General features: G+C 37.7%; 3 protein-coding genes across 3 annotated transcripts; 1 reads left to right on the top strand and 2 right to left on the bottom strand.

Moving 5' to 3' along the window:
• Window positions 1–3,330: 3,330 nt before the first annotated feature.
• LOC119076427 (tyrosine-protein phosphatase 69D) lies at window positions 3,331–15,476 on the bottom strand. The gene is made up of 10 exons (XM_037183172.1): window positions 15,172–15,476; window positions 13,163–13,271; window positions 11,000–13,093; window positions 10,899–10,927; window positions 10,568–10,808; window positions 9,604–10,501; window positions 9,381–9,533; window positions 8,706–9,304; window positions 8,504–8,639; window positions 3,331–6,200 (listed from the first exon to the last, which is right to left on the bottom strand). The coding sequence occupies exons 1-10, from the start codon at window positions 15,254–15,256 to the stop codon at window positions 6,117–6,119; spliced, it is 4,428 nt and encodes a 1,475-aa protein (XP_037039067.1). The 5' UTR covers window positions 15,257–15,476; the 3' UTR covers window positions 3,331–6,116.
• Window positions 15,477–16,334: 858 nt separating this feature from the next.
• On the top strand, window positions 16,335–23,612 carry LOC119076426 (serine protease inhibitor 27A). The gene is made up of 7 exons (XM_037183171.1): window positions 16,335–16,563; window positions 19,206–19,405; window positions 19,467–19,655; window positions 22,348–22,773; window positions 22,837–23,022; window positions 23,090–23,259; window positions 23,333–23,612. Exons 1-7 carry the CDS (start codon window positions 16,539–16,541, stop codon window positions 23,457–23,459), a joined length of 1,323 nt encoding a protein of 440 aa, XP_037039066.1. The 5' UTR covers window positions 16,335–16,538; the 3' UTR covers window positions 23,460–23,612.
• A 435-nt stretch (window positions 23,613–24,047) lies between these two features.
• Window positions 24,048–25,333, bottom strand: LOC119076425 (UPF0193 protein EVG1 homolog). Its single transcript, XM_037183170.1, has 5 exons — window positions 25,033–25,333; window positions 24,714–24,936; window positions 24,473–24,642; window positions 24,300–24,402; window positions 24,048–24,180 (listed from the first exon to the last, which is right to left on the bottom strand). Exons 1-5 carry the CDS (start codon window positions 25,133–25,135, stop codon window positions 24,114–24,116), a joined length of 666 nt encoding a protein of 221 aa, XP_037039065.1. The 5' UTR covers window positions 25,136–25,333; the 3' UTR covers window positions 24,048–24,113.
• Between the last annotated feature and the right edge of the window lie 1,997 nt (window positions 25,334–27,330).

Genomic DNA, 27,330 nt, shown 5'->3' with positions numbered 1-27,330 from the left:
GTTTTCTGTGCCGTAAGGATCATAATGAGACGAAAAACAAAACAAAAATTTTACAGCCATTTCAGCTTTTTTTAGAAGTCACTTTTCGATCGTATGTGCAGTGACGAAATACGCCGAATTCTGATCTTAAGGCACAGAAATGGCTTATTAGTTTACACTTTCCATTGTAACCCTCACTTCGTATCGTTTAAAATTCCCTTCAATGTTATTATCAAGGAGCAGATACTTGATAAATATCGTTTACAAAGAATTTACAAAAAGAACATTTTTCCAAGGATTTTTTACTCATTCTGGCTTTTCAAAAGTTTTGTTTTTCAATGTTCAAGCACTTTCTTCTTACCAGCGTTGACAACACACACTAGCATCTACTGTCATCGGGAATACGATATTTCTATTGTTTAAATCAGATAAAATCGGTTAAAACCGGTTTTGAGAATAGAAATATAATATCCCCAACTGACACTAGATGCTAGTGTGTGTTGGCCTTTACAATAGTACCACTCTTTTAGTTCCACTTACCTCTCTTAAAAGGGAAAAGTGGATCATACACTCACGGAATTTCGAAAATCGACACATTTTCTGTTTCTGTGTTTTACTTGAGTTTTTGATTTCTTCATATAAAAATACATGCAAAATACACAAAAAATCGAAAGAGAAAATGTGTCGGGTTTCAAAATTCCGCGAGTGTATATGCAGCTTTCCAATAGTTTCACTTTTGTTCCACTTTCCTTCTACTTTTTCTTTTACGTATAAAAGCGGAACTAAGAGAGTGGTACTGTTGTAACGCTGGTTTTCTTCTTCTTTTTATTTGATTTTCTTGAAACTTTGAAATGGTTTTTCATGATTTTGCAGATTTTCTTGATATTTTCTATGAATTTCTTTTTATATTTTGAAGGACTTTCTTCTGACTGTCAAAGGATTTTCGGTAAATGTTCGCGCCTCGGTAATTATTCTAGGAATATTATTAAAGCTCATAGGAGAATTTTGCATGTGTTTTTAATATGAAGATAACTAAAAACTCAAGTAAAACACAGAAAATGTGTCGGTTTTCAAAATGTTCATGTGTGTATACAATAAAATATGGTATTGCCATTTAAAGGGAACATCGAGGCTTGGATAATGCCAATAATATACCTTGAATGAGCCTCCTTCTTTCTTATTCGGACTGAGTATTCCCTCAGATTCTTATAGGATTGTAATTTTTGGCAGTTAGGGTCATTGACATCCTTGATATTGACGGATTAACGGCGAAATAAAAACGCAAATAATTGTTCCAAATCTATGCATTTTAAAAAACATTTATTCAAAAATTGAAATATATCAAAAATGATAAAAACAATTTTGTTTCTGTTTTTGTTGTTGCTGTTTGTTTTTTTTTCATCTCTTCCATTTTTACTTTCTAACTAAATATATTTGATGGTTGACCGAGTATAGGTGCGTACATATACATATCTGTTAGAATGGGGGAAAGTTAAGCCTCCCCATTTTTTAGAATTAGTAAAAAATAAAAGCTCCCGTCAAAATGGGTCGACTGTAAAGTCGCTGGAGTTCACGTACTTTTTTTCGTTTGTTTTGTTTGGTTGTCAGGTTAGGATATTATTATATTAGTGAAGGGGTTACTGGTTTTGTTCCGTACAAAATGCTACAACTTTTACAAAAATGCTTATAAAAATGAGGTTTTTACATAATTCAATTTAGTATCAAATATTAACCATTTTCCTGGGGGTGTTATTTATACCCCCCGCTTTATTTTCTCTTGTGATTTTATTCAATTTACTCTTCCTTTTGCTCCTTCTGCTATTAATTTATTATAGTTATTATTCATGTATAATATAAGTAAGTGTAATGTTTAATGCATTTAATAATAATCATTCATCATCATCATCATGTTTTTTTTATATGTTAATAATAATCCATTAAATTTTAAATAAATTTGTTGTTTTATTATGAATCGTACGTATTTATATAATGCAATGCATATAGAAAAGTGCGTGTCAGGAGAAGGATGGGATGATTTTGGGATGGTTATAAATATATACACAGTAAGTCTTCAATTTGTAACTAACATAATAGCCTAGTATACATGTGACACATTTCGAATTACAAAAGCTAAAATAATGTTCATTTGATCGATGGATTTAATTGTTGAGTTTCCAAAGTAAATAAGAAAATGAGCCCGGACTTGTTCAGTGATTTTTTGTTTCTTTTTTTTGTAAATTCAATAAGCTCGCGTCTCACAAAATTCGGTCACAAAACTTTTGTTTGAGATGCAAAGGATATCAGTTCCTCAGTACTAAGCACGCTCGCGTTTAGTACAGTATTTGGATCACATCGTTCTAAAATTGCACTGCAACGAACCGTCAACCAGTAGAATGACATTTGTATGGCTTATCATTTATCTTTCAGACATTAATAAGTGAGCGATTCGAATGTGGATTGTGGAACTTGTTGCATTCTAATTGAAAACAGCCGATTTCGTTTCGGTGTAAAGAAAGTAGGAAGGTATATGATACACGTTACTACAGGTTGATCAAAAAAGATATATTGACGCTACAATTGCGCTACAGAGTAAAGTACGAAAAATTTCAGACAAAAGATTTTTTAAAGTCAATTCTAATACAAAGCCAATCGACGTTAGATTTACATATCTGTTGCACTACAGGAAAGAGCAATCAAATTTCATCCTAAGTTTGCCTGATTTTCAGCTGGTTCACTCATACACACAAAACTGATTTATGAGTGTTTATATGTAGAGCGTGCATGCGCGTAGTAATGATAGAACCATATCAACATACATAGCTAGTTTTGTTTGTATGAGTGAATCCGATGAAAATCCTGAAGCTTTATTCAACCTGCAGCAAGTATGTATTCACAGCGATCGCTATCGGACATCTGACGACATGTTAACCTTTTCAGTAGAGACACAAAATAGTTCTCTTCGAAAACGGTGTTTCAGTGGTGTTTCCGAGAACAATGTTGTGTTAATGAGAGAAAGACAGACAAACGTTCATGCAAAGCATATTGACCATGATTCCAATGGTGACCTTGGTGCTCATGGATCAACATCGTCACAAATTATATACCGAAAAACCGGCAAGAATAAATTAATTAATAGAAATGTGAACCAGGACTGAAGAATTTTGTGTAATTTTACACGTTAGGTTTAAAAAAAATAAAAACATTTTCTTTTGGCAGTGGCATAGCGAAAATAGCCATGAGCTCATTCAGTGTTGTATAAGTTGGGTCACTCTAACTTCATTGACCCATTTCTATTTTTATTTTCACTTCTGGAATGATCGGAAAACTCCCACTTTTCGGATTTTTTTTATGTTTATCCAGGCCACTTAATTACTTTTAAACTTTTCCTTTGTTTTACTTAAACTAATGTTACGTGTATGTCTATTTAAAAAAATAAAAATAAAACAATCAAACTAACCGATTACAGATGTAAGACTAGATTATACAGAAAGAAAATGAATTATGGTGGCTCATGTTCATGAATTAGTTTAGTGAATAAAATATATTTTGTAATTAATAAGTTGTGGTTTCAAAGATGTCTTATCTACAAACTATCTCATAAATCATAAATTTCGATTTCATTCTCATTTGGCGTGTGTGCGCATAAAGCATTTCGACCGTCAAGTAACAGCGTAAATGATTTATCAATTGTGGGTCTACCGATTCAAACTGATCAACGGCTAAAAAGAATCAATAAAATAAATGAAGCACAACGTGTCACGTATCTGCATGTTCTGGGTGCTAACAACAATTATGTTTGGCTATTTTGACAAATTATTTTTCAACGACGTAAAACATTATCCTAAGCAGAAAATTGTTCTTCGGAACGCCACAAAAATTCATCGATTTTTTTAGAAAGTAATCCACACATCAGAACATACAGCAACCTATAAGGAAATTGGAAACTGTCGAAACATATATCGAGACATTTATATTTATCGCGCCTACAAAGGGCCATACAGTCAAGATTTATGTGGCTGATAAACTGCAGTGGGTGTTACATTATTACTAATTACTGTGACGAAATGTGCGCACTTTAGCGACATACTGTCGAACCAACTTTTGCTTAGAATTTGAATAACGTTCTGCGTTAAAATGGTTGAAATTCAGGCTTCAAAAAAATATGATTCGCTTCGGTTCGACAAAAACTGACAATATTATGACACTGTAGGTTGACTGTTCCCTGTTCCCGGTCGACTTTATTACTGATGAATCCTAAGCCTTTAAAATTACTGAAACGACATCAACTCAATAAACGGGAGTGCAACAACGGGAGAAAATGCCAACTTCACAATGTGCAAGCGACAACTCCTTCATATAGTTATTTGTGACTCTTCAATATGCGGGCTCATGCGAGGAATGTATTTGTTCGATTATTACAGCTAACACTGGGACACACTGGGACTGGATGTTACTAATTATACAAAAATTGTGACTCATCAATCGCATGAGTCGACTTTGTTAATCAGGCTTAATTTTTCCTTTTTTCTTTTTAATTTTATGGCACAGACTGTTGTTACGAAGGAATAAGAAAGTTCTCACAGAACAAACATTTTACACGTTTACATCACATAAGTTCAACGATTCTCTAGACATCAACATTGTATTTTCTTGGGTGAATGGAAGCTTGTGCGGTTGTGAATTTTCTGCCATTTTCTATGAATATTTCTCATTCATACCGTACCGAAGCTACTAAAGTCTTTAGTGGTTCTTCGTTTTTTTTGTTGTTATTATTTCGCAAATAAAAAATCCTAAACTAATCACTAAAAGTTCGAAACAAAAAGTTTATCTAAAGATACGAATAATCCGCAGACTATCATTTAAGCGAAGTGAGTTTCCTATTTTTTTCAATAAATTTTTGGTAAATTTTTATCGTAATAACCTTAGACCAATCATAATAGATCCTCGCAGCAATTTTAAGCTATCATAAGGTCACGATTTGAGGCCTACGTTTTCACACTAGTTATAATACCCAGTAATTTTGACCCCGAAGGGCGAAACATTTTTTTGACAGGTTTGGAGTGCTCGATAAGAAAAATTTTTGAATTTTCGGTTCGTGGGAACGACTGGTTTTTTTTAAATTTTCCGATCAATATCTTCAATTTGACAGAAATTTTGATTGTCTACCATGTGTGACGGCCGAAATAGGCACTAGGCCAAATATCTATTTAGGACCCTTAGGACAAAAAAAAACTCGTAGAACAAATGTTTTTTCACGGTGTGAATAGCTGTTTTTTCTTCGCTCAAGTTTGATCCGAAGATGGCGTTTTGTTGACATTTGGTATGATGACAGTTCAGGTGAGATTTTTTTGAACTATTGTCACTTGAAAAAATTACTCACCCGAACGCTTCCGTTTGTTTGTTTGTTTTTGTTTTGAAAAACGATGAAAGAAGTTGACGTGTTAATTTCGTGGATATGTAACTTTGTATTCACTTCGAGGAGAAATAGTAAGTTTACAAGTAGAGCGAATTACGGTCCTCGCTTCGCTCTGGTCGCAAACATAGCTCTTGAAGGATTTTTTTTATTATCTCCCTTTGGTAAAAGAATGACTATTTAGTATCAGGAAATGCGAGAATATTGCGTAGGCATCAAACTGCGGCCCTATGAAAGACTGAAAGTGACTTGGAGCATTGGTCAATAATTTGTCTAAGGTTAAAAGTAACTTAAAATCTTGTTCAAAATGCAATAAATTATAATTCGAACGAAATTATAACGACAAAGGAACACAATTTTTTAACTTAAAAAAACTCACCATGTCACTTAACATCTATATTGTCGTGAAAACGTATGTTATATAAGGGTAATATTTTACGAAAGAAGTCTACGTTTCCCAATTTATCATTTTTTCTGTTTTATAAAAAGTAATTAGAAAAAAAAAACACTTTTCATTCCACGTCATGTGCCTCGCTCAATGTACAATAAAATATTTTTTTCTTGTTCCGCAGTAATGCATTCGTTGCACCAAAAAAAAATCAATAAAATTTTACATTCAATTACACAGCGAAAATAAAAAACAAATTACAAAATACTTTCCATTCCTATCGGTTCCGATTATAGAAAAAAATAAAAAAAAAAGTTTCTTAAATCGTAAATGTTATTAGCAATCTGATGGCGAGTCTAACGACAATCGATGGAGATCGGCATAATTAACAATAGCCCTATGAAGAAACTCGTACTGAGCCTGGAATAAAATCATTATTTAATTTAAATTATTTAAATTCAATTGTGGTATCGACCGTCAGTTCGGAAATTCGAGTAAAGTTTGTCGTTATGGGTAGGTTGGATCGGTTTGAGTTGTTGTTTAATTTAATTTTTCATAGAACACGTAGGCGGGTCCTTTGTGTCAATCCGCTCGCTTTACATTCTTCGAACTTTTCAGTTATCATACATGATTGGGAATGAAAAGTTGTGGAACACATTCTACTGTTCGAAAATCAACTTTTTCAGTAAATTTTTGGCGAATTTTTTCCGACCGAAATATTTGACATTTTATACGAACAATGCGAACGTTTCAGTTGTGATAACAATATGGAGGTTTCTATTCCTCTAAGTCTCTAAGAGCTTCAAAAGCTTATAGATGAAATTCCTTAGAGACAGACGAGGAAAAATAAGAAGTTACATACCAGTTCTCCTTAATCAATCCACAAGAGAAACTACGGAAAATGTGTTAAAAATATGGCTTAAGACCTTCACTAAAAACAGTTCAAACTTCCACTGAAAAAATTATTTTTGTGAAAAAACTCGATTTTCCCTACATTTTCCATAGTTGGGAATGGTTGTGACTTCGTGTTATGTACAAAGTACATCTTGAGTGACCATGTGTTGACTGTTGTAAATGTACGGTGCGCATGCTTTACAATGAGCCCATATTCGTTTGAGCTTCTGTTCATTTTATGAAGTCAAATAACTAAGGCACTCTACCTACTATGAAGTAGGAGGAAAACAACAATTTTAAGACCAATGATCGCACGGTTCGGGACAATTTTGCGCTGTATGTACATCTAGTTTTGATGTAGCTTATATCATTTTCATTGCCCATCCTGTTTGAATACCAAAAACAAATTGAAAACACTGAAAAATATGGGTGAACTGGGCAGATATTTTACTTGGACTAACGTTTTTGGCCTGCAACACAAAATATCTAAGGGAATGAAATAAGGTGAGTCCAGCTCTAACGCCCTACAGTCAGTTCCGCGGATAGGCGCTGTTGCAAGCCAGCAAAAATTCGATTTTGTCAATTGAGCTATTTTACCCCCATTTTAGACCAAACAAACACTCATATTTCTCAGATGATTTTCAAAAACTTTTCTGTTCTGGATAGCCTACAACATTTCCAAGAATTTAAGCCCACTTTAGCAAAAATCGAAACATTTTCTAGATCAATTTCCGAATTTTCCAGTTCAAAATCAACTCAATTTTTCATAGTCGGTGAACTTTGACGAATCACCAAAAAGACTTTTTCGACAAACTTCGTCTGGATTTTATTTTTTCCTATAGCACTGGACTCAAATTAGTAGAAATTAGTAGTCCAGCTAACAAAAATCCAAAAGAAATTTTTTGGTAAAGGTCGAAATAGGTGGGAAACCAAAAACTCGAAAATTTAGATTTTATGATTTGTCGCAAGCTGTAAACGAATTTAAAAAAAAAATTAAACTCGATTTTTGACATCTAGGGACGATAACCATTTTTTGTAGACTACGCCAGTCTCGATACTTTATCCATCGCACACCCCTAACGCTATAACCTTTCAAGTGTTCACCCCGAAAATGGGAAGCTAAGCGAGATACCTATTTCCTAGAATTGAGACCATTCAAACGAGAAATAACTCGCCCGGATCGCCGAACCATTGTTTTCGAATTGGTTCAAGTTTTAGCGAAGCTTGAGTATACAATCTTTGGCCGTTTAACTGAACCACTGAATGATATAATCGGGGGCTGTACGTCGTTGAATAGGCCGATCCGACAGGCTTAGATATTGTGGTATGTGTTCATTGCATGGCCGTAGTTTAGTACATTTTATTACAACACTACCGGCAAGTCGGTCCAACTATTCACAAAATATCATTGTGCGTAACTCGGATTGTAAAAGCATGACTGTGTGTTAGTAGTGCAAACATCTACACAATCCACTCTGTATAGGCAGCGGATTCAGCGGTATTATCGGATTCAGAAGAAAGGAAGAACGAAATTGAAAATTAAATTTTCATTGATGTTCCGTTGTTCCTTGAGTCAAGGACCTTGACTAATAAATCAAAAAATTCAAAAATTTGAGTGGTTTGGCACAACAGACTCTCCAATAAGAATTTAACTAAACGAAGACAAGAATACTGAACAGCCCAGCCAGAACATTAGGACATTGGGCATCCAGAACGTACGTACAGTGAAACGATTCGATTCGTGTCATAACGAACGAGCAAAAAAACCGCAACTCTAAAACCGATCAATATAACCCCGATTTTCAACATGTTTGCCTTGTTGTACTTACGTATGTGTCTAACAGCATATTCCTTTGCGATCTCAGTTTCCGTGTCGTTGTACAGATGTCAACTTTCTTCTCAGTCCTCAAATGTTGTACTAGTATACACAATGCCACATAGATGGAGCTCCTCTCCGTTCCATAACTAAGCACACGAAAGAATTTTCGATTAATTTTCGGCGAATGCTTCCACTTCACGTTAATCACTCACTTGCAATGAATCGCTATCGGTCCAGGACTTCCATAGTTCTCTTGGTCGTTATGATGGTTCTGCGCCTGATCGACAAGTTCGATCATACCGCGAGCCACTTCTGGTACTTCTCCGTCAACGGTCGGCCACCCGTTGTATTGGAATTGGGTAACTTTGATGGTGTCCTTCATTTTGCAATTCGTCACATTGAATTCCCGTCTCGTGTAGTACGGTCCAATGTCACTCTGCATGTACTTAACCAGAATGTGATCGTATTGTATCTCATCGTCAGCCCAATACCGCGGACATTTCTTCGGCCCATCACCGATTTCCGATATCATGACAATCGTGTTGATTCCCTGTTCGGACACCATACGCCAAAAATCGGGTATCGTCTCCTCCAACGGATCCTGGGTGATGATGAACGATTCGGAATTGTCGTAGCCCTCGATAAACGAGGCGTTGATGTACGTTGAATGGTCGCGTCCCGGAATCGGATTCAGAATGACTCGATTCCGATCGAATGGTATCACAAGTTCACTGCGGTTTTTGCTGCGATTCTCTTCGCCGTTACCGATCGCACACGTTTTGTTTGACTCGTCGGTTATGGATTTGATTTTCTGTTTTTGTTTGGATGGAAAAATTGTATTGAATGGAACTCGGTAAACGTATGGTGGCTGCACTCGGCACACTTACCTCAAATTCAATTTCTAATTTGCATTGCTCTTTACTATCAGTCGGACGAGCTTTGAGATTGTCAACGGCAGCACTTAGTCCTTTAGCTGGAAGCTCAGTGTTACCGTATTGAGCGATGTCAAGTAGTGCTCGATACAAGAAAATGTATTGTTTCTGGAAGAAAACGCAACGAATCAACAACATGTCAGAGGTGAGACCACTATACCCAACCCCTAGCACTTACCAATGATTGAACAAGGAAATTTCTTTGGTGTCGCATATCACAAACGGTGTTAAAAATGGACACCTGACCTTCATCATCCAGTTGTTGCATCAACGAGTCCAATGCCACCAATGTGCCGGTACGACCAACACCAGCACTGCAATGTACCAGAATTGGTCCGCGTTGCAACGAATACACCGAATTGATTTGTCGTATGAATTTAATAATGCCGTGCGGATGTTCGGGCGCCATAAAATCCTTCCATACCAGATAATGGTACTGGGTGATATGCCGTTCTTCGTCTTCACTCGTTTCGTTGTTGTTGCGACGCGTCACTTTCAGATCTCGGATCAAATAATCGGAAAACCGTTGCTCCTCCAAAAATGTCACGGTAATTTCGCCGAATTTCGTCGAGTCGTCGACCTTCTCCGGCCAGTACTTGGAACACTTCGCTTTGTTGTACTCCTCCAAATTGGTTAGCATGACAATGATTTCCAGATGCTGTTCCCAGATCATTCGCCAGAAATCGTTCACCGTACTGTCCATCGGGCCCTGTGCGCAAATGAACTTTTTCCGTTCCTTGTAGCCCAACACAAAATTCGCGTTTATGTAGTCCGAGCCAATCGAACCGTTTCTCTCCGCCAGTCGAACCCGTGTCTGATCGTAGGCTTTGATGTCCGGATATCGATTCTTGAACACATTCTCTTTGGCATCCGAATTTTTAGTTGTGCGATCGTTGAATCGATTCGGCAAAATTTCGTATTCACGCAAGAAGCCGTAGTCGGTGTCCTTGTGCCGGGACACGTACGCTTGTGGCAGTTCCGTCTTACTGATCGGTCCAATGTCAGCCGGTTTCGTTGACGACGAACCAATCAAATGTCGATGATTCGTACCATTTCTTCCACCGCATAGCGCTCGACTGTAGACAGGGAAAATTGTTTGATTGGAAATTTCGGTTCTAAAATGTGGACACAAATCAACCAACCTCAACGAATCCCTTAAGCTGATCACTTCGTCTCCTTGTGCCGCTGTTTTGCTGTATCGATGCCATATGTACAGTGTTGATAGGAGCACCAGGCAGAGTATGATCATTCCGCACAGTACTTGGGTGATGGTGTTTAGAATGGAAGTATCGCCGGACAATGACGATTCTATTGGTCCTCCGGTCATCGTTTCAAAGTAACCGCTGTATGCCGATATGATTTTATCTTCGTCGTCCAGCTTGACTGTTGTGGGTCGAGAAGAAACAAAATTAATTTTTTGGCGCGGGAAAAGTTTGAAATTTTGGGGCTCGAAAAGACCGGCCTGAAACTTACCGATCACTTCAACGAATCCGGTGTAATTCCTGCAAACAAAATCGTCGAATTAACGAAAAATTGTTCAAATAAAAACACAGAGGCAGCACAACAACACTTACGATGATGGATCCAACGGACCGTCAAATATTTCAAATGAATTCGAATTGATCGTAATGGACGACACGGTAGTCGATTTAACATCATCACCCGTTGGAATAGCATTGTCCGTTGGTTGACGCTTTCGACGACGATTTTTCGAATTCAGAATTTTCGACGCCTCAGACGTCAGATTACCGGCCTTATCCAAACGTTCCTTTTGCGTTGACATCGGTGGCGGAACGGGTGTTTCCGTGACATCGTCACTCTGCGCTGGTGTTGGTGTTGTGACACGAATGCGTGTCGAACGAACGTAGTATCCATTGAGTAGTCGCCGGCAGGCACTGTTCGGTTCACGGTTAATCAACGTTTCGTTCACGTTGATCCGATGTCCGTCGCCGAGAATGACTTCCTTTTGAAAATCGTCGTTCGGGAAGATTTCTGCGATGTATGCACCGCCTTGGGAATTATTCGGCGCATGAGCTTCAGCGTGCGTCATGACGTCTAGATCCTCGGGTGCTGGCAGATGTTTGTTATCGGTTCCCATTTTCACCAAATAAATTCTGTAGCCACAAATGGGACCGTTTCGCTCGGAAACCTGTGACAGAAACAGTTTGAACACCCAGTCACCGACCTCGGTTTCGACTTTTCCCCACAATATGCTGTTCACCGTTTCGGGCACTGTCGGCGGCATTAAGCATACTGCCGACGTAGAATCACCAGGTTTCTTGCTTCTGGTCACTCCAGACACTCGCAACGTATAATTGGTGTTCGGTGGGACGTTGTCGTATTCGGCACGTTCGAATTCCACATTCTTAACTTTCGGACCGTACGTTTCATTTCGCATGCCCCGATCGCTTCGGAATGTCGACACACCGTTCAAGATGATCTGATACGACATGATTTTGCCGTTTCGTTTCGCTGGAGGATCCCACGTAGCTGAGACAATCGTCCGACCCGAAATGTTGTAATACAAGCAGGAAATTTTCAAATTCAATGGTTCCGATGACAGGCCGTCCATCGTCGTGCCGGTCACTTCATCCGACCAATTCCCACATTGTTTGGTTAGTTCACTGCACGATCGCACTTTGAATTTGTAATCGGTGGCCGTTGACAGATTGTCAAACATGTACGGCAGATTGCGACTGTTCTGCGGATGAATGGCTTCTTCGATAATTGTCGAATTGTCACCGGCCTCAGCCACAACCAGTTCGTAGTAATGAATGTAATCCAAAATATCCGGTGACGGAGGCGACCATCCAATGGTTATGGTCGAATGGGTGTTGCCCTTGACACTGATTTTCGGTATAAACACCGGATCACTTTCTAGCGTCTTGACCTTGTGCGGATAGACATATCCCGGTCCGGAACCGATGCCATTTTTCGCCGCAATCTTAATCTGGTACGTGGTGTTCGGCTCGAAATTCTCCAGCACATAAGAGACGTTACGACCGTCGATGATGTGATTGTAGTAGGTGAATGTGGACGCACCCTCTTTCATATACTGCACGAAATACTGTTGCACCGGATCGTTGCCATCGTTTATGGTCCAATTCAGAAAGATTTTATTCGCTCCGACCGCTTTCACAAAATCGACGCTAACTTGCGGCACATCCAACACCAATATGGATGACTGGACTTTTTGCACAGCGCCGGTGTACGGTGATTCCATGGAGCATTCATAAGTGCCGTTGTCTTTCTTGAAAACATCGGAAATCTCTAGCGTAGAGTTGACCAGCGTGTCATTCAAAACGACCACCTGCGTACGATTTCCCAACTGATACTGTGGATCGTCGAGCTTAATCCATTTGATGGTATTCTTGAAATTGTCCATCGGATACGCTTCGAATAGGCAGAATAGGAGAACGTAGGTGCTGATTTTGGTTTTTGTTCTAGCCGGACTGTGATTCGTAACGTTCGGTTCGATGATCGACTGTAGGATGAAGTGTTGATCATCGGCATTTGTATCAGTCTTGTGGCATGTATAGTTGCCAGAATCTTTTATGTCAACCGCGGTAATGTTAAGCAGATGTGTCCATTGATTAGTTGCTTGTTCGTCGAAGTCAATTTCGCGACCATTTTCGTCAACTGCAACGTTTCGCCTGTCAGCGAAATATCTGCAAAATAACCATGAGCAAAGAACGTTAAACAATCGTTAGAAATTCGGCGAACGTTCAATCTTCTACCTCTTATTGTTAATTGTAATGTTTTTTCCGTCCTTCGACCACCAGACTTTGTCCGTTAGTGAATTGCATACCAAGGTATAATTTGTTCCAACGACGGCAGTTAATTCATCTGGAAAATGATCGATGAGAATTTGAAAAGTTCGGCGAAATTTCAGTCGGTCAGTGATTTGAGTTAAAATTTATTCGAAAAATGTTAGACGAAAAATGCTCTAAACAAGCCAAATAAGAGGGAGGCCGCACTGGGGGCATATATGGAATTAAAAAGTCTTCGAAAAATAACTGACTGCATTGCCGAACACTTTTCGGAAGTCTAACAACTTTGTGAATGATTTCAAATTAATATTTGTTTCCAAAAAAAACATCGCCTCACATACTAGCGTATATTTCGCTGCCTTCTTAGACACTAGCTCTAAAAAAACTGAATCTAAAGCACCTAAACTACACACAAAAAGCACACACTCTGCCGAGATATAATAGCGCCCGAGACAAGATTTCGTTCCCTTTTTTCAGGTTGTACCGCTGATCCAAATGGTCCATAGAGTGGGTATTGCTGATTGCTGTTGATTCACGACTTGTGACTCTAGTGTGACACACGAACATCCTTAGATTTGTGTCATGTGAGTCACAAGTCGTGAATCAACAACAATCAGCTTTTTGGGATGATAAGACGATGGCATGAAATGAAAAGTATTTCTCTTAAAGAGCGTTTCATGACTGTAGTGACTTACGCGTTAAAGGTCTGAGGATGTTACCAACATCCTCAGATTTGTGTCACATGAGTCACAAGTCGTGAATCAACAACAATCAAGATTGGTGATAGGCTGAGTTAATCGTCTAAACATTTTGTCTTTTGTTATTGAGCACGATCCACGACAATCTAAAGTGACTTTTTTATCAGATCTCTGACCGTAGATAGTTGTCGGTTGTGTGCTAAAATTGTCCGAATAATTTCCTTCAAATATAACACATCAAATTCATTATATCGCTAAGCCCACACAGATCTCTCTGTAAATTCATGGACTAGACTTACAAGGAAAAATGACACTTTCGTCAATGTGGGTTTAACGAAAATCTTCGATAAATTTAAAGTATAATCAACGGAAATCCAACGAATTTGATTTCAACTTTATCTACTGTTTGATATTCAGAGCTTTATCAAGAGTCTGTGAAATTTGTGAATTTGGTCTGTGAAAAACCGAACTCTTGCTAGTTACAGAATTCGAAATCGTCAACAGGTCAGTGTAAGAGTGAGCTATCAATTGATCGAAATGGAGAGTCTCAAATGACAAATCGACTAGGACTTCACTTAATTTCAATACATTTTTGTTCACTATCTGCTTCCCAATCGACATATACGTACGGATCTTCCAACCTTGACTCTTGATTCAAAGGAAGCCGCAAGAATGACCGTTCATTAAAATCTTTTAGAGCCCAAAATTTTGTTTTAAATGTGGCTAGGAACCCCTTCAAGGCGATCAATTAGTGACTAGATTATTCGGTGAACTCAAAACAATTGCTGTAACGGAAACCACATACATTCTGAATGCGTAATTTGCTCTGATATCGAAGCAAATCATATTTTCACAAAATGAAAATGTGAATCACAAGACTGGTTCATAGTCATCTGGTTGCATTCATATCTAATGTTCCATTGCGCATTTCAAATTTATTTTTTTTGTCCCATGAAAATATTCAATTTCAATTTTTGTTATCATCTCGTTGGTTCAAATAATCAGAAATCAGCAAATGGTAAGCTATTCAAACAACAACCAGCAGATATGCAATGAACGACAAAAATGCCTTTCGATTTATTATCGAACCAAAATGCCATTCGCTCGGCGCATACGAATTTCAACCTACGCTTTGTCCGAGTGCAATCACAATCATCTTTCCTCAGACTAATAATCCTAACCTCACACCACAGAACGAAAAAAAAGCTAAAACAATTCCGACCAATTGAAATTATTTCCATCAATTAAACCATAAAACACTGCACCAGTTCGTTATACCTTGCAATTCATTATTGCCGGAAGAAAATGACCAGCACCCGCACAATATCAACAACACTAAAAGGGCTTGGTTGATACCGATCATGGCGATAAATTTTTGTTTGGTCGAAAAATTGCCGCACAAAAATCACATAATTTCCAGCTAAATTCACTATTTCTGCTGTTGTCTTTGCTTCATATCGATCACGGCACTGTTTCAAAATTACACCAAACTGCCGAAATTGTTTTTAAACAAAGATTGCCAAAGTTATTTTATTAAACAAAAAAATTTACAATAATTAACATTCACAATCACACAACAATGACAGTAGAGGAAAAATCGAATTCGTTCGAAATTTTGACACTTCCTCGCACTCCTCTACACTACCAGATGTCAGTGCGAGCAGTGTGTGTGAGGGGTGTTAGGCAAGACGGGCAAGACATGACAGTATTTTCATTATAAATAATTATGTCTTTGGTTGCGATTAAAAATATTCCTAAATCGACTTTCGGAACAGAGTTGAGTCTTGTGTTCCTTATACTCATATTTTTTTTGTTATTCCGAAATATACCGGCCATACTCAATACAAACCTGGGAGACATCTGCAGTAGACTTATGGAAAATTTTAGTTCGAAAATGTTGAACATTTAGGCGCAATTTGTTTAAAATTATCGATCGTCCTATAAAATGTAAAAATTTGACTGATGAAGTACTGATGAGAAAAATGTGACGCCTGTCCGGGACGTTATACATATACAAGTACAATATAGAATATATTTTAAGAATCATTAGGCTAAAGAAAAAAAAAGTATTGGCGCCCTGTTTGCCCTGTTTTGATTCACAAAGCCCTCTTACACTATGGTGAAGCCAGATGCAAATAGAAATTTGCTTTTGGTTCAATCATTTCGTAATTTACCTCAGTATAGGAAAGTGAAATTCATTCCTTTCGGTACATGGAGTACGTAAAATCGTCGGCAAAAGCTCGCAATTAATTAATTTTAGTTCAAACAGGTGAGTTTACTTAAAATAACAAATAAATAATTCGCTATATTTTGGAACACTCCTCTCTGACACAAATTGATAAATTAGGCAACAAAGTGTTCGTATGACTCGCTTCCCCACAGAAAAAGAAATTTTTTGATAAATAACATTTGCATGTAGTTTGTATGTACCCGAGCTTTGTTTACCGATTCCGTCACTGTACACAACAATAATTTTTTTGTGACCTCCACCATCTACAACATTCAAAACATCACAGGCCAGTTATCATCTTACTGTCATTGAATAACCACACACATAATAGCCTATCCATAGTTGGCTCAGTATTTTCGATTGAAAATTTATATTTAAATTAATTACGAGAGAGTGATTAGACAGTGTGATAAGGATGATCTTAGCTTCAATTATTTTGGGTAAGAAATGAAATCGGGAATTTAATTACATTGGTAATGATGAGAGTGAATCGGTATTTCTGGTGGATTCACTTTTCTATTTTATATGGTTATGGCAGAGAGTGCTTAACGGTATTATATGAAGCTTGATGATGTGCAATATTTTGCTAATTTGAGAGAGACATTTAAAAAAAATCAAATTACTGTTTAACATAAATGACAAAAGACAAATTTATAGAACAGACGACAAGTTTCTCGTTTTTTTCCCTTTTTGTTTCGGAATAACTAGAAAAGACAACAAAAATATGTTAATGAAACGAATGTCATAAAAATATTCCGGTTTTCCCCGTCTTATCTGCAGTTAAGCTGTAAGTGTGCAAGCCGCTGTAGAAAGACAATGCTAATGATTTGGTAACATGCCTGTGTGATCTTAAGAATTTTTTTTCTTTGTTCAAAATTTTTAAATTCACGTAACCACACCACAGACTTTCATTTTCGTTGAGATAACAGAGTTAGTGCCTGGAAAATCGTACTAGAAAAATTGCATTCGGTAGCCGGTAGCATAATTTCCTCGGAAAATTCTTTAAAATATTCTGCTAGTTTCGACAAACAAAATCGAAATTGCATAGGGGGCCGAGAACAAACGGCCAAACTTTGTATTGATGAGATCGACAATTATGCTACACGTTGGAAAACAATGAAAAACACAGCATAATGCTTGATATCCACTTACGTCGTCTTGCCTCCATTTAGCTAAACCACGTCTCTTTTTAATTGTTTAAAGAGTAAACGGAGCGTAAACGGAGTATGTAGAAATCAAGGCTAATTATCAATCATCATCGCAAAATTGTTCCTGTGTTTTTGGCCTAAATCTACAAGTGTACAGAAACACAAAGCAGACTTCGAAATGAACTTTTTGATTGATGTTTCCTGAAGTCAGGTTGAAGAGATTAGGCTCAGTGAAAACCGTCTCAATTACCGCCTTTTTCAAACTATACACAAAAGACATTCGTTTGTTGACCTTACACAAGCGGATCAACTAAATTTTAAGAATTATTTACACCTGATTTTTGCTCAGCAAGTCAAATTCAAATATTTGATCGCAACTTTTTTTTTGTGTGGAAAGCAAGCAAACAATGAAATCAATTGCTAGAAATTGAACAACAAATTGAAATGTTGATTGACTTTGCTATTGAGCAAATATAAGATTTTGAGTCTATAGACCCAAATTCATTGAATTTACATTGCCATGCCTTCATTGAAAAAATGGAGCTTCGCACAGATGGGCTACTGTAAATTATATTGATATATCACTGGTTCAGTATACCAAAGCCCGGATTATTGGTTCTCTCAGCAAGTCGTGCTCGTCGTGCTCCTTAAACGCTAGTGGGTACTTGGTACGATTGTAACGGAGCGATGCTACCTAACTTTCTGATTAAAGCTTCTGACGGACTTTTCAGCTCGGCGCGATCTGAAAAGAGACCTATTGTAAGGCCACAATTTCAAGAGCAAGCGATCGAAGACGAAAGTGTTACAAATAGTTATTTGGACATTTGATTTTAGCCAATTTCGCGGGTTGTAGCCCGAACGAAGTGATGGTAAAGCTCGGAATAGGTCAAGATTACCTGAACCAGATTACCAGGTGAGGCCATGTAATTTCAGAAAACAAACCTGTTCAAAACTTCTGGTCAGGTTTCGTGGAAACAAATTTTCAGGTCAACCTGTTACTCTGTTTTGAATGATTTTGTTTTTACTTTATGAAGCATACGCCTGACCTCCCCTTGTACCTTGTACTATACCGGCTCCCTAAGTAACATTAAACCGAACTAATGTCGCAAGAAGTAAGATATACGAAAATTCCCCAGCAGAGATAAAATTGAAATTTTTGTTTTAAAACAATTTCTGGTTTTTGATCATTAACGAAATAGATTATTCATGCACACGTTCCGAGTATATTGCTTTGTGGTTTAATGGGATTCATAACAATAATACAATTGGAGAGACATATTTAACACACGGCGATGCGCTGATGTCGTATTGAAAACCTTGACGGAACTGGTTTTTTTTTCGTTCATTTTAATTTCTATGAACTTATATGCCACTTTGTATGGACAATATTTGTTTATTTACGTTGAATGATGTAAATTTTATCAGTAAAGTGACCGGTATTTCATTATTGGTCACATTAATTGAATGACAACCTGCAACAAATATTAACTTAATATTCAGGGGTAAATGCCGAATAATTTTACCCGTTTACTCGATAACGACTTATTTTTGGTTGGGACAACATGATCTACATTTTTCATCATTTGGTCTAAAGTATGCTACAATCGCTTCACGGTAAAAAATCGATGTGACACGGCCAAAAATAAGTCTACGATTCTTTCAGCAAATACCACGTAAATGCATACGTAAGTACCAGCAAATGTAGGGGAATTGCTGGTGTGGATTGACGGGTAAATGAGCAGAAAATTCAGATCAGGTGCCGGTCAATTGTAAATTCTGTCACGATTTCTGCGGGGTGTTACCTACTCACCATAGCGCTGCTTCTAGCATTGACATAGAAAATATTTGATGATGGAATCTCTACCGAGAGAACATTGTCCAGTTTCAATAAAATTTAACATTTTGATCAAATGTTCCTTTCCTTTCACCACCAGTTTGTTTAACCGCAAACGTTTGTCTGGCCGGCAATGCAGCCAACACGCAAAAGGTTCCACCGGCAACTCCAATTCCACAAATTCCAGTCGACTCAAAACCGACACAACTGCCACCACCAGATGCCGACTATTGGGACAACGACGATTTTGTGCCATTCCAGAGCAATCGTCACGACGAATTCGATTGGAGGCTCACGAAGGTTTTATTAAGAGATTTTGTTGTTCGGTGTAAGATTTTCAATTTTAATTTTAACTCCAAAGGCCCTCATGCTGTCCGATCCATCCAACATGATCTTATCGCCATTTTCTGTTAAATTATTGCTGTCACTTCTGTCGGAAGCTGCCGGTCCCGAAACGAGTACACACAAGGAATTGGCTGCTGTTCTGCCCAGCATTCAAACGATCATTCAGGCGAGAGAATTGTATGGGAAAATATTTGGATCGCTGTTGGTGAGTTTGGTTTACTTTCTGTAAAGATTTGGCTTTCTTGACTGTATGAGTCATTGGAAGATAGAGTTGAAGAGACGCAGTCTGTATGTCAGAAGGTAAACACCTTAAAACTTTGCCGGTTACTGTGACTTGTCGACTTTAATCACCCTGGAAATCAGTAAAGGAGACGAGGAATACCTCCAAATAAATTTCTAAAAATCAAAAATTAAATTTTAGATTTTTTAAATTTTATTTGGAGGCAACCCTCGATTCCTTTACTACTTTTCAGGGTGTCTAAAGTTCCAGCAATGTGTTAAGAACCTCTAGTCGAGAGAGGTTCATAATAAGAGTCAGGACACTAAAATTCTAATTTTCAATTTTGTACCTGCCTGATTCTATGAGAACTTAAATCAATGAAACCAGACGTTACCTGCGAACTGATGTCAAGTTGAGAAGTATGGTCAGGATTCCATTTTAGCACAAAAAGGTTCCTTCCTAATTGTAAAATCCATTAAAGTGATCCATGCTGTCCTCCAATTTCTTTTTGGTACCACACTCGCATTTGTACTATATGTTCAGAGCGATAAGGTTCATTGTGACACTGTAATCGGTACCCTTTCTATTAACACAAAAATAATACGCGCGATAACAATCATTATATCAGTATTACGAATCCATATTTCATTTTCACATTTCGTAATTGTGCCGGTTACCGGTGCAGTATAATAGTTCAACAATTGATAATAACATCAACCGCAGGTAAATGAACGGAAAAATCACCTGGACGTTTTTTTTTTCGTATTCTGCTTGTTGATAATTATTTTTTGTTCGTTTTATGAATGAAATATGAGTTATCATCGGTGTAGACAATATTGTCGTGCGTTTATGTTTCCCAATTAGCTAAAAGCCAAAGTAAATTTTTTTTATTATTTTTCAACCAAACAATAATACGACTTTCACAACAGCGGATGCTCGACATAATTAGCTCCATGTTCATACAATTTGGAAGCATGCATTCAATTCATGTTTAAGTCTTTCCTATTTCAACAAATAAATTCGTTCAGATAGCAAACAGGTGAATAGACCAGTGACCTACACGGCACTTTGAATTCCTCATTTCCATTTGGTTCCAATTTACACCAATTTGGATTTTCCACGATGTGCAACTGCTGAGGTATACACTATGGCTCTTGTAGCCCTTCTGTCCCTTCTAGCACTGAAGGATTCTTTTGAATTTCGACTGGCCGAAATCGGCACTATTTTTTCCGGGACTTTTTTACATATGCCTAGTTAGGCCTTGGTGCCTAGGCCCCAAAACCAGTCTCAGATATTTTTGATCTTCCATACCTGGTTGGTTGTAAGTGGCCAAAAGTCGAAAAATGGGGTTTCGTTGTCCGGATTTCATTTCCGTAAGGTGACGAGGACACGGGCGTGTGTGGGTTCGTTGGAAAGCTGAGGTCAAATACTCCTGGGGCAAATATTAATTTAATAAAATTTGCTGATTATCGGACGAAAATATGACTTCCGGAAAATTTCTCGAAATCAAAGTAACCTCGGTGAACTTTGATGAGTTCTGTGACCTCACTAATGCAATTATTTGATTAAATTATTACTTATTATGAATGTGGAGGACCTCAGCTTTACAGCGATACGCATATTTAGTAGTTTGGCGGAGTGTAACACACATTTTTATCTGTTACGTAGTCACGTTCCAAACTACTAAATATGGGTATCGCTGTAAAGCTGAGGTCCTCCACATTCATAATAAGTAATAATTTAATCAATTAATTGCATTGGTGAGGTCACAGAACTCATCAAAGTTCACCGAGGTTACATCGATTTTCAGAAATTTTCCGGAAGTCATATTTTCATCCGATAATCAGCAAATTTTATGAAGTTAATATTTGCCCCAGGAGTACTTGACCTCAGCTTTCCAACGAACCCACACACGCCCGTGTCCTCGTCACCTTTCGGAAATGAAATCCGGACTACGAAACCCCATTTTTCGACTTTTGGCCACTTACAACCAACCAGGTAAGGAAGATCAAAAATATCTGAGACTGGTTTTGGGGCCTAGGCACCAAGGCCTAACTAGGCATATATAAAAAAGTCGTGGTAAAAATAGCGCCGATTTCGGTCAGTCGAAATTCAAAAGAATCCCTCCACTAGATAATAAAAGTCGCAGAATAATTATTTTTCGTATCATCATCGTCTATTGTCACAATTTGGCATAACTTTCAAGCCTTATGAGGGGCTCAAAGGTCCTTGGGGTTCAAGAAATTCTTTATATTTCTTTACCCTGGAACGTTTTCTCTTCATACCAATTCACCACATTGATGATATACATCTGATATATACGTCTGAATTGAATTACGCTGTAGGGTATACGCGGCAGTAACCGACTCGGGTAAATACTTCTCAGTAAGATTAAATGTCGCTGTCTTAGCCGAAGGAAAACACAAGTCGCCGTTTAATAGTATAAAAATAGTAGATTGTGTCACAAGTGAAAATAGATGAGCTTTTAACAGTATGGCTTTGCGCTTTGCGGGTGTCCAGACTGACATCCCTGTCATGTTATTATGAATTTGACCTTAGAATTGTTTGGTTGCTTAGCAGTTTTCTTAAACTACCGCATGCACAAGTGTCAGTGGAGTCCAATGAGCTTTTGAACAATTCATTTACCGACATCGCTTCCCTCTTCTTTATTTTTCAGGAAAAAAGCCCAAATTATGAACTGAAAATTGGAACCAAAATTTACGTCGACCAGTCCATCAATCCTCGTCAACGGTATGCGGCTATAATGGAATCGTACTACTTTACCAAAGTGGAAAAGATCGACTTCTCCAAAGCTACCGAATCAGCCAAGATTATCAACGATTGGTGTGCGAATATCACCCAGAATCACATCAAAGAGCTGGTCAAGAGTGACGATGTCGAGGAATCGGTGATAATCATGTTGAATGCACTGTACTTTAACGGCTACTGGCGTCGCCCGTTCCCGATCAATGAAACGGTTCAATTACCCTTTTATGTGACACCGACCACACAAGTTAAGACTACATTCATGGCTGTGACCGACACCTTTTACTACATGGAATCACAGCCGCTGAATGCGAAAATCCTCCGTTTGCCGTATAAAGTTAGTTCAACATCTGCGACAGCTGCCATACAGAAATTGTAATTCGCATTTTTGTGATTCAAGGGACGTAAATTCTCGATGACCATCATTCTACCGAATGCCAAAGGTGGATTGGACGAAATGATCCGTCAAATGGAAAGTTCGACTTTGCATCGCGCCCAATGGCTCATGTCTGAACTGGAAGTTCGCGTTGAAATTCCCAAATTTAAATTTGATTTCACATCAAAATTGAACGACGTTTTGCAGGACGTAAGAGATTATGAAGCCACCCACACCATATCCAAAATTTATTCATTTTTCTGCTTCTGATATTTAGATTGGAATCAAATCAATTTTCACCAATGAAGCCTCACTGCCTGCACTAGCTCGTGGTGCAGATGTTGCCGGACGATTACAAGTATCTAAGATTTTGCAAAAGGCTGGCATTTACGCCAACGAACAGGGAAGCACCGTTTATGTGGCCACAGAAGTCTCCATTGTTAATCGGTAAATTGAATTGTCGCAAGACTTTGAAGAAAATGCTAATTTTGTCGTTCGTCCTATTTCATCACCACAACAGATTCGGCGGCGACAATACCCGTGAATTTATCGCCAATCGGCCATTCGTTTTCATAATTGAGGACGAAACGACTGGTACATTGCTGTTTGCCGGAAAAGTGACGAATCCCAGCGCATTCACTGTATAGAATTAGGAAATTCGAAGGAAGAACGGAGCCATTTTGACTTTGCAATTATTTTTTTAAACAGTACGAAAGCACAGACATAAGGGACGACTTTTTGTACCATTTATTGTTCCGACGAAATCCGTTCATGGAAATTAAATCGAGTGTTTTAGTGAACGATGCTGTTTGTTCAATAGATCGTAAAAAACGACCTGCAGATTTTTGATGAATATTTTCAAATGGACACGTTGGTTAACCAACAAGTTCTTATGATGAAGAGTAGGAGTCAAATGTCGATAATAACAAAGCTTTTCCGGGTAAGACGTGCGAAAGCTCTACACTGAAAACTTTTACTTGATATGAACCGATTCAATGGCTTTGTTTACTTGACAGCTCGCTCTCTCACACCTCTCTCACTGAGTACATTTTGTTGAGTGGAATGGGAACTTAAGTATGGCTTCCACTCAACAAAAAGTACTTCGTGAGAGAGTGAGCTGTCAAGTAAACAAAGCAAAAATTGAAAAAATTCAATTTTGTCTCTTACACGGAGTACTGTTTTGGTAAGTGGGAAACAAGCATTAAACGGAAAACCGATTACAAATCAACGAAGCCTTCTCTTGGAATTCATTTTATTGAAAATTTTGGTCGACACAAGACAAACGATCGTAATTTCTGCGTTTATTTGCCAGCTCTCGCACCGTCTCCATTCGAGTTCTTTTTTTCCAGATCCTTGATCATTCGAAGCCTAAGATATTTGGAAAAGAAAATCGATTAGTAGGCAGCAGTGATCAGAACTTCATTTTACATTCAATAATTTCAAAATTGCACTGAGATAGATTTCTCACGTTATATGGTTGAACTAACCTTTCAGCTATTTGGAAGTGAATTATCTGCCGATGTGGCTTCGCTTCACCCAATTCTTCCATTTCAGCTAGCCAATCCGCTCGTTCGTAGATTTCTTGCATCACTAAATTACAAAAAATAAAAACATTTCGTCAAACCGTTAGAATTATAAAGTGAAGTCCACAGCGGCTCACATGTCTTCATCGGATCATATTCGATGTGCGAATGTCTCGGCTTAAACTTCTGCGAATTTTTTACTTTAACCGAATCCAATTCGGGATGATGTTTCAATCCGCTCATCAGTTCTTGCAATCGAAGTTTTTGAATGTGCGATGGTTCGCGGAGATGTTTAACTGGAACGAATCTGGGAAGAAAGTAAAAATTTGAATAATTATTGATCACAAGCACCACCTAAATATCCTCACGACGACTCACTTCTCTTGCTGAAAAGCTCCACTCGCTTTGATTTCATTCAAAGTTCGTTTCCGCGCACTATTCGCTCTCATTATAATCTGCGAAGCCAATTGATTCTCGTATTGCTGCTGGGCGGTCAGTTTCGGTGGACAAAATTTTGGTAGCGGTAAGGGATCACCGTTTCGGAGATAATACTTCAATTTATCGCGTTGGAATATTGTCATCTTCTGTTCGTCCATAAGAACTGAAACGTCGGAAGATTGTTTTTTTTTTTTCAAAAGTCTTCTGTTTTTACTACCAACTCTAGCAAGTCGAATTGAAAAACTGTCGTCAAACTTACGTTTTATTAAGTCGTGCGTATCTTTGCTGTAACTGACTTTGGCCGGATGAAACATTCCGCCCTGCGGTACTCTATCGCTAGGCCAATCAATTTTCTTGTTCATTGTACGGTATATTCGAGCAGACTAATTTTTCGCAATGGGTAAGTGAAATGTGTCTCTTCTATAGCTGGGGTGGTGATACAATATCGTGAGGCGGATTTTATATTTTAAGTGAATAAATAACGGCGCAGCAAAACGTTCAAAAAAAAGTGATGTGTAGAATCGCATAAAAACAATCAAAAGGTAAACAAAAATGAAATGAACTTTTCGGTCGTAGGTAACTATAGAAACTTGTTGTGTGCGGTAGCTAAGTATAAGGGAAATGTATTGCATGGTATGACTAGGAACTTGTATATGATGGGATGGGGTTAGTTAAGTGTAAATTTGGAAAGTAACCAGATAAATATATCGTTTAGGTATTTATGTAGTTGGTTATGTAGCTGGGGGAATAGTTATTTGTTTACGATGGGAAGACAATAGAAAATTCCAACGAAACGTTGTGTTTTTCTCTGGAAAAAAATAGGAAATTCCAATGACAGCGAATTTTTTCTCATCTGCGAGGTGGGATATCCAGTTTATCCAACGAAACAAAATAATCAATTTGTTAAACAGCTTTCATAAACAAAAACAAAGGTGATAGTTGCTGGGAGAAAATATTTGTTTTATCACCACCAGAATCAAGAGGATAGAAAATGGCCATTTTCTTACCTGAACTGTCATGAGACAAATCGTCAACAAATTGTTATTTGTTCAACGAGCGAAGAAAAGTTGGAAATTGCAGTTTGCGAGCCACAAGTCACCACTTAAACTACAATTTCAAAGGTTTTTCGAGGTTGTGTTTTATACAATAAAGGCTTCCGAAGTTTCAGCGGAGGATAGAAAATGTCTATTTTCCCGCATGCGTTGTCAAATTGTCATTTTCTCATGGTCTTTTGGGTGGAGAAAGTAGGGATAATCACACCGCACACATGAAAACTATATACCATATAAGTAGAGTCTTTGTTACCTGTCCGTATGCATTCACCTTTTAAAATTGATATTGCATGACAGGATGGTATTACTCCCAAAATATTATATTTGTGATATAAGTTAGGTATGCCGTGGAAGCGGCGGAATTGAAAGAAAATGATATTATGGAAATTAGTCGTACGGAGCATTTTCTTTTTAACTGCAGACCTCAAAAAATATGCGATGAAAATCGAGTGGAATGTGACGACGCTTTTGATTGCTAAATACAAAGATTGGTTCTCTCTGAAGACTGTTTTTATCTCGATATTAATTTGCGTTGATTTGGTTCGTCTAGAATAAGTAGCTGTATATATTGTTGCTCGTCTGTAAAGTGCACTTTACAGCAGAGAGATCTATTAATTAAGTTAAGAGTGTTATGACGAAGAAACAACCACTGAAATGTTATAAAAAATGTCGCTACTTCGTCACAACGTTCTTAGCTTAAAAGCTCCAACCCACTTTTTATTTCAGAAAATGTCTTCTTAGGAATGGAACCGTATAGAAACATTCATAGACGTGACTGCAGTTTTGTTTGTATGAGTGAATCAGCTGAAGCAAATTTCGGCTGACATTTGATTGCCCTTTACTGTAATTATTCTTGTTGAAATAAAACATGAACTGATCTCTGTAAGTGGAAATTGTTCCGTTTATTTATCGATTTTTTACATTAAAAATGTATAACGTATGACACTAACTGCACCATTTTCGTATGACGAAGTGAATTTAATTTAATTTGTTTCGAATGCATCTAACATCCTAAATCTGTCTTCCTTATCTCACAACCTTGTTTGACTGCAAGTCGCACAATTTCTCCAATGATAGGAAATTCTACCGCAATTGGATTGGCAATAGAATTAGCCAGTGTATCACAGACACCAGGTGCACTTAAACCGTGTTTCAGTGCTTCAATAATTTGATTAACAATATCCTCAATATTTAAATCAAACAGAAGTGAAAAGATAACCAAAATATTATTTCCAACATCGGCTATCTGGTTGGCGAATTGTAGTACAAAGTCCCTATCTGCTTCATCATAACCACACGGGTGTACCACTTTACCATAAAAATTGTCGTAAAATACCATCGATGTTAGGCAATTGCCGAAGACAATTAAAAGTTACTATAACAGAAAATCGTTGTTGCCGAAAACTATAAACATTAACGAACTATATGAAAAAGGGCATCTATTTCTTTAATTAAATTAATAAAAATTTGATATTATTTAAAAAAAAAACCTTGGAACGAGCCGA

Source organism: Bradysia coprophila, unplaced genomic scaffold, assembly GCF_014529535.1.
Source record: "Bradysia coprophila strain Holo2 unplaced genomic scaffold, BU_Bcop_v1 contig_232, whole genome shotgun sequence".
In the NCBI taxonomy this organism is placed as follows: Eukaryota; Metazoa; Arthropoda; class Insecta; order Diptera; family Sciaridae; genus Bradysia; species Bradysia coprophila.
This window is presented reverse-complemented; position numbering and strand designations above follow the sequence as displayed.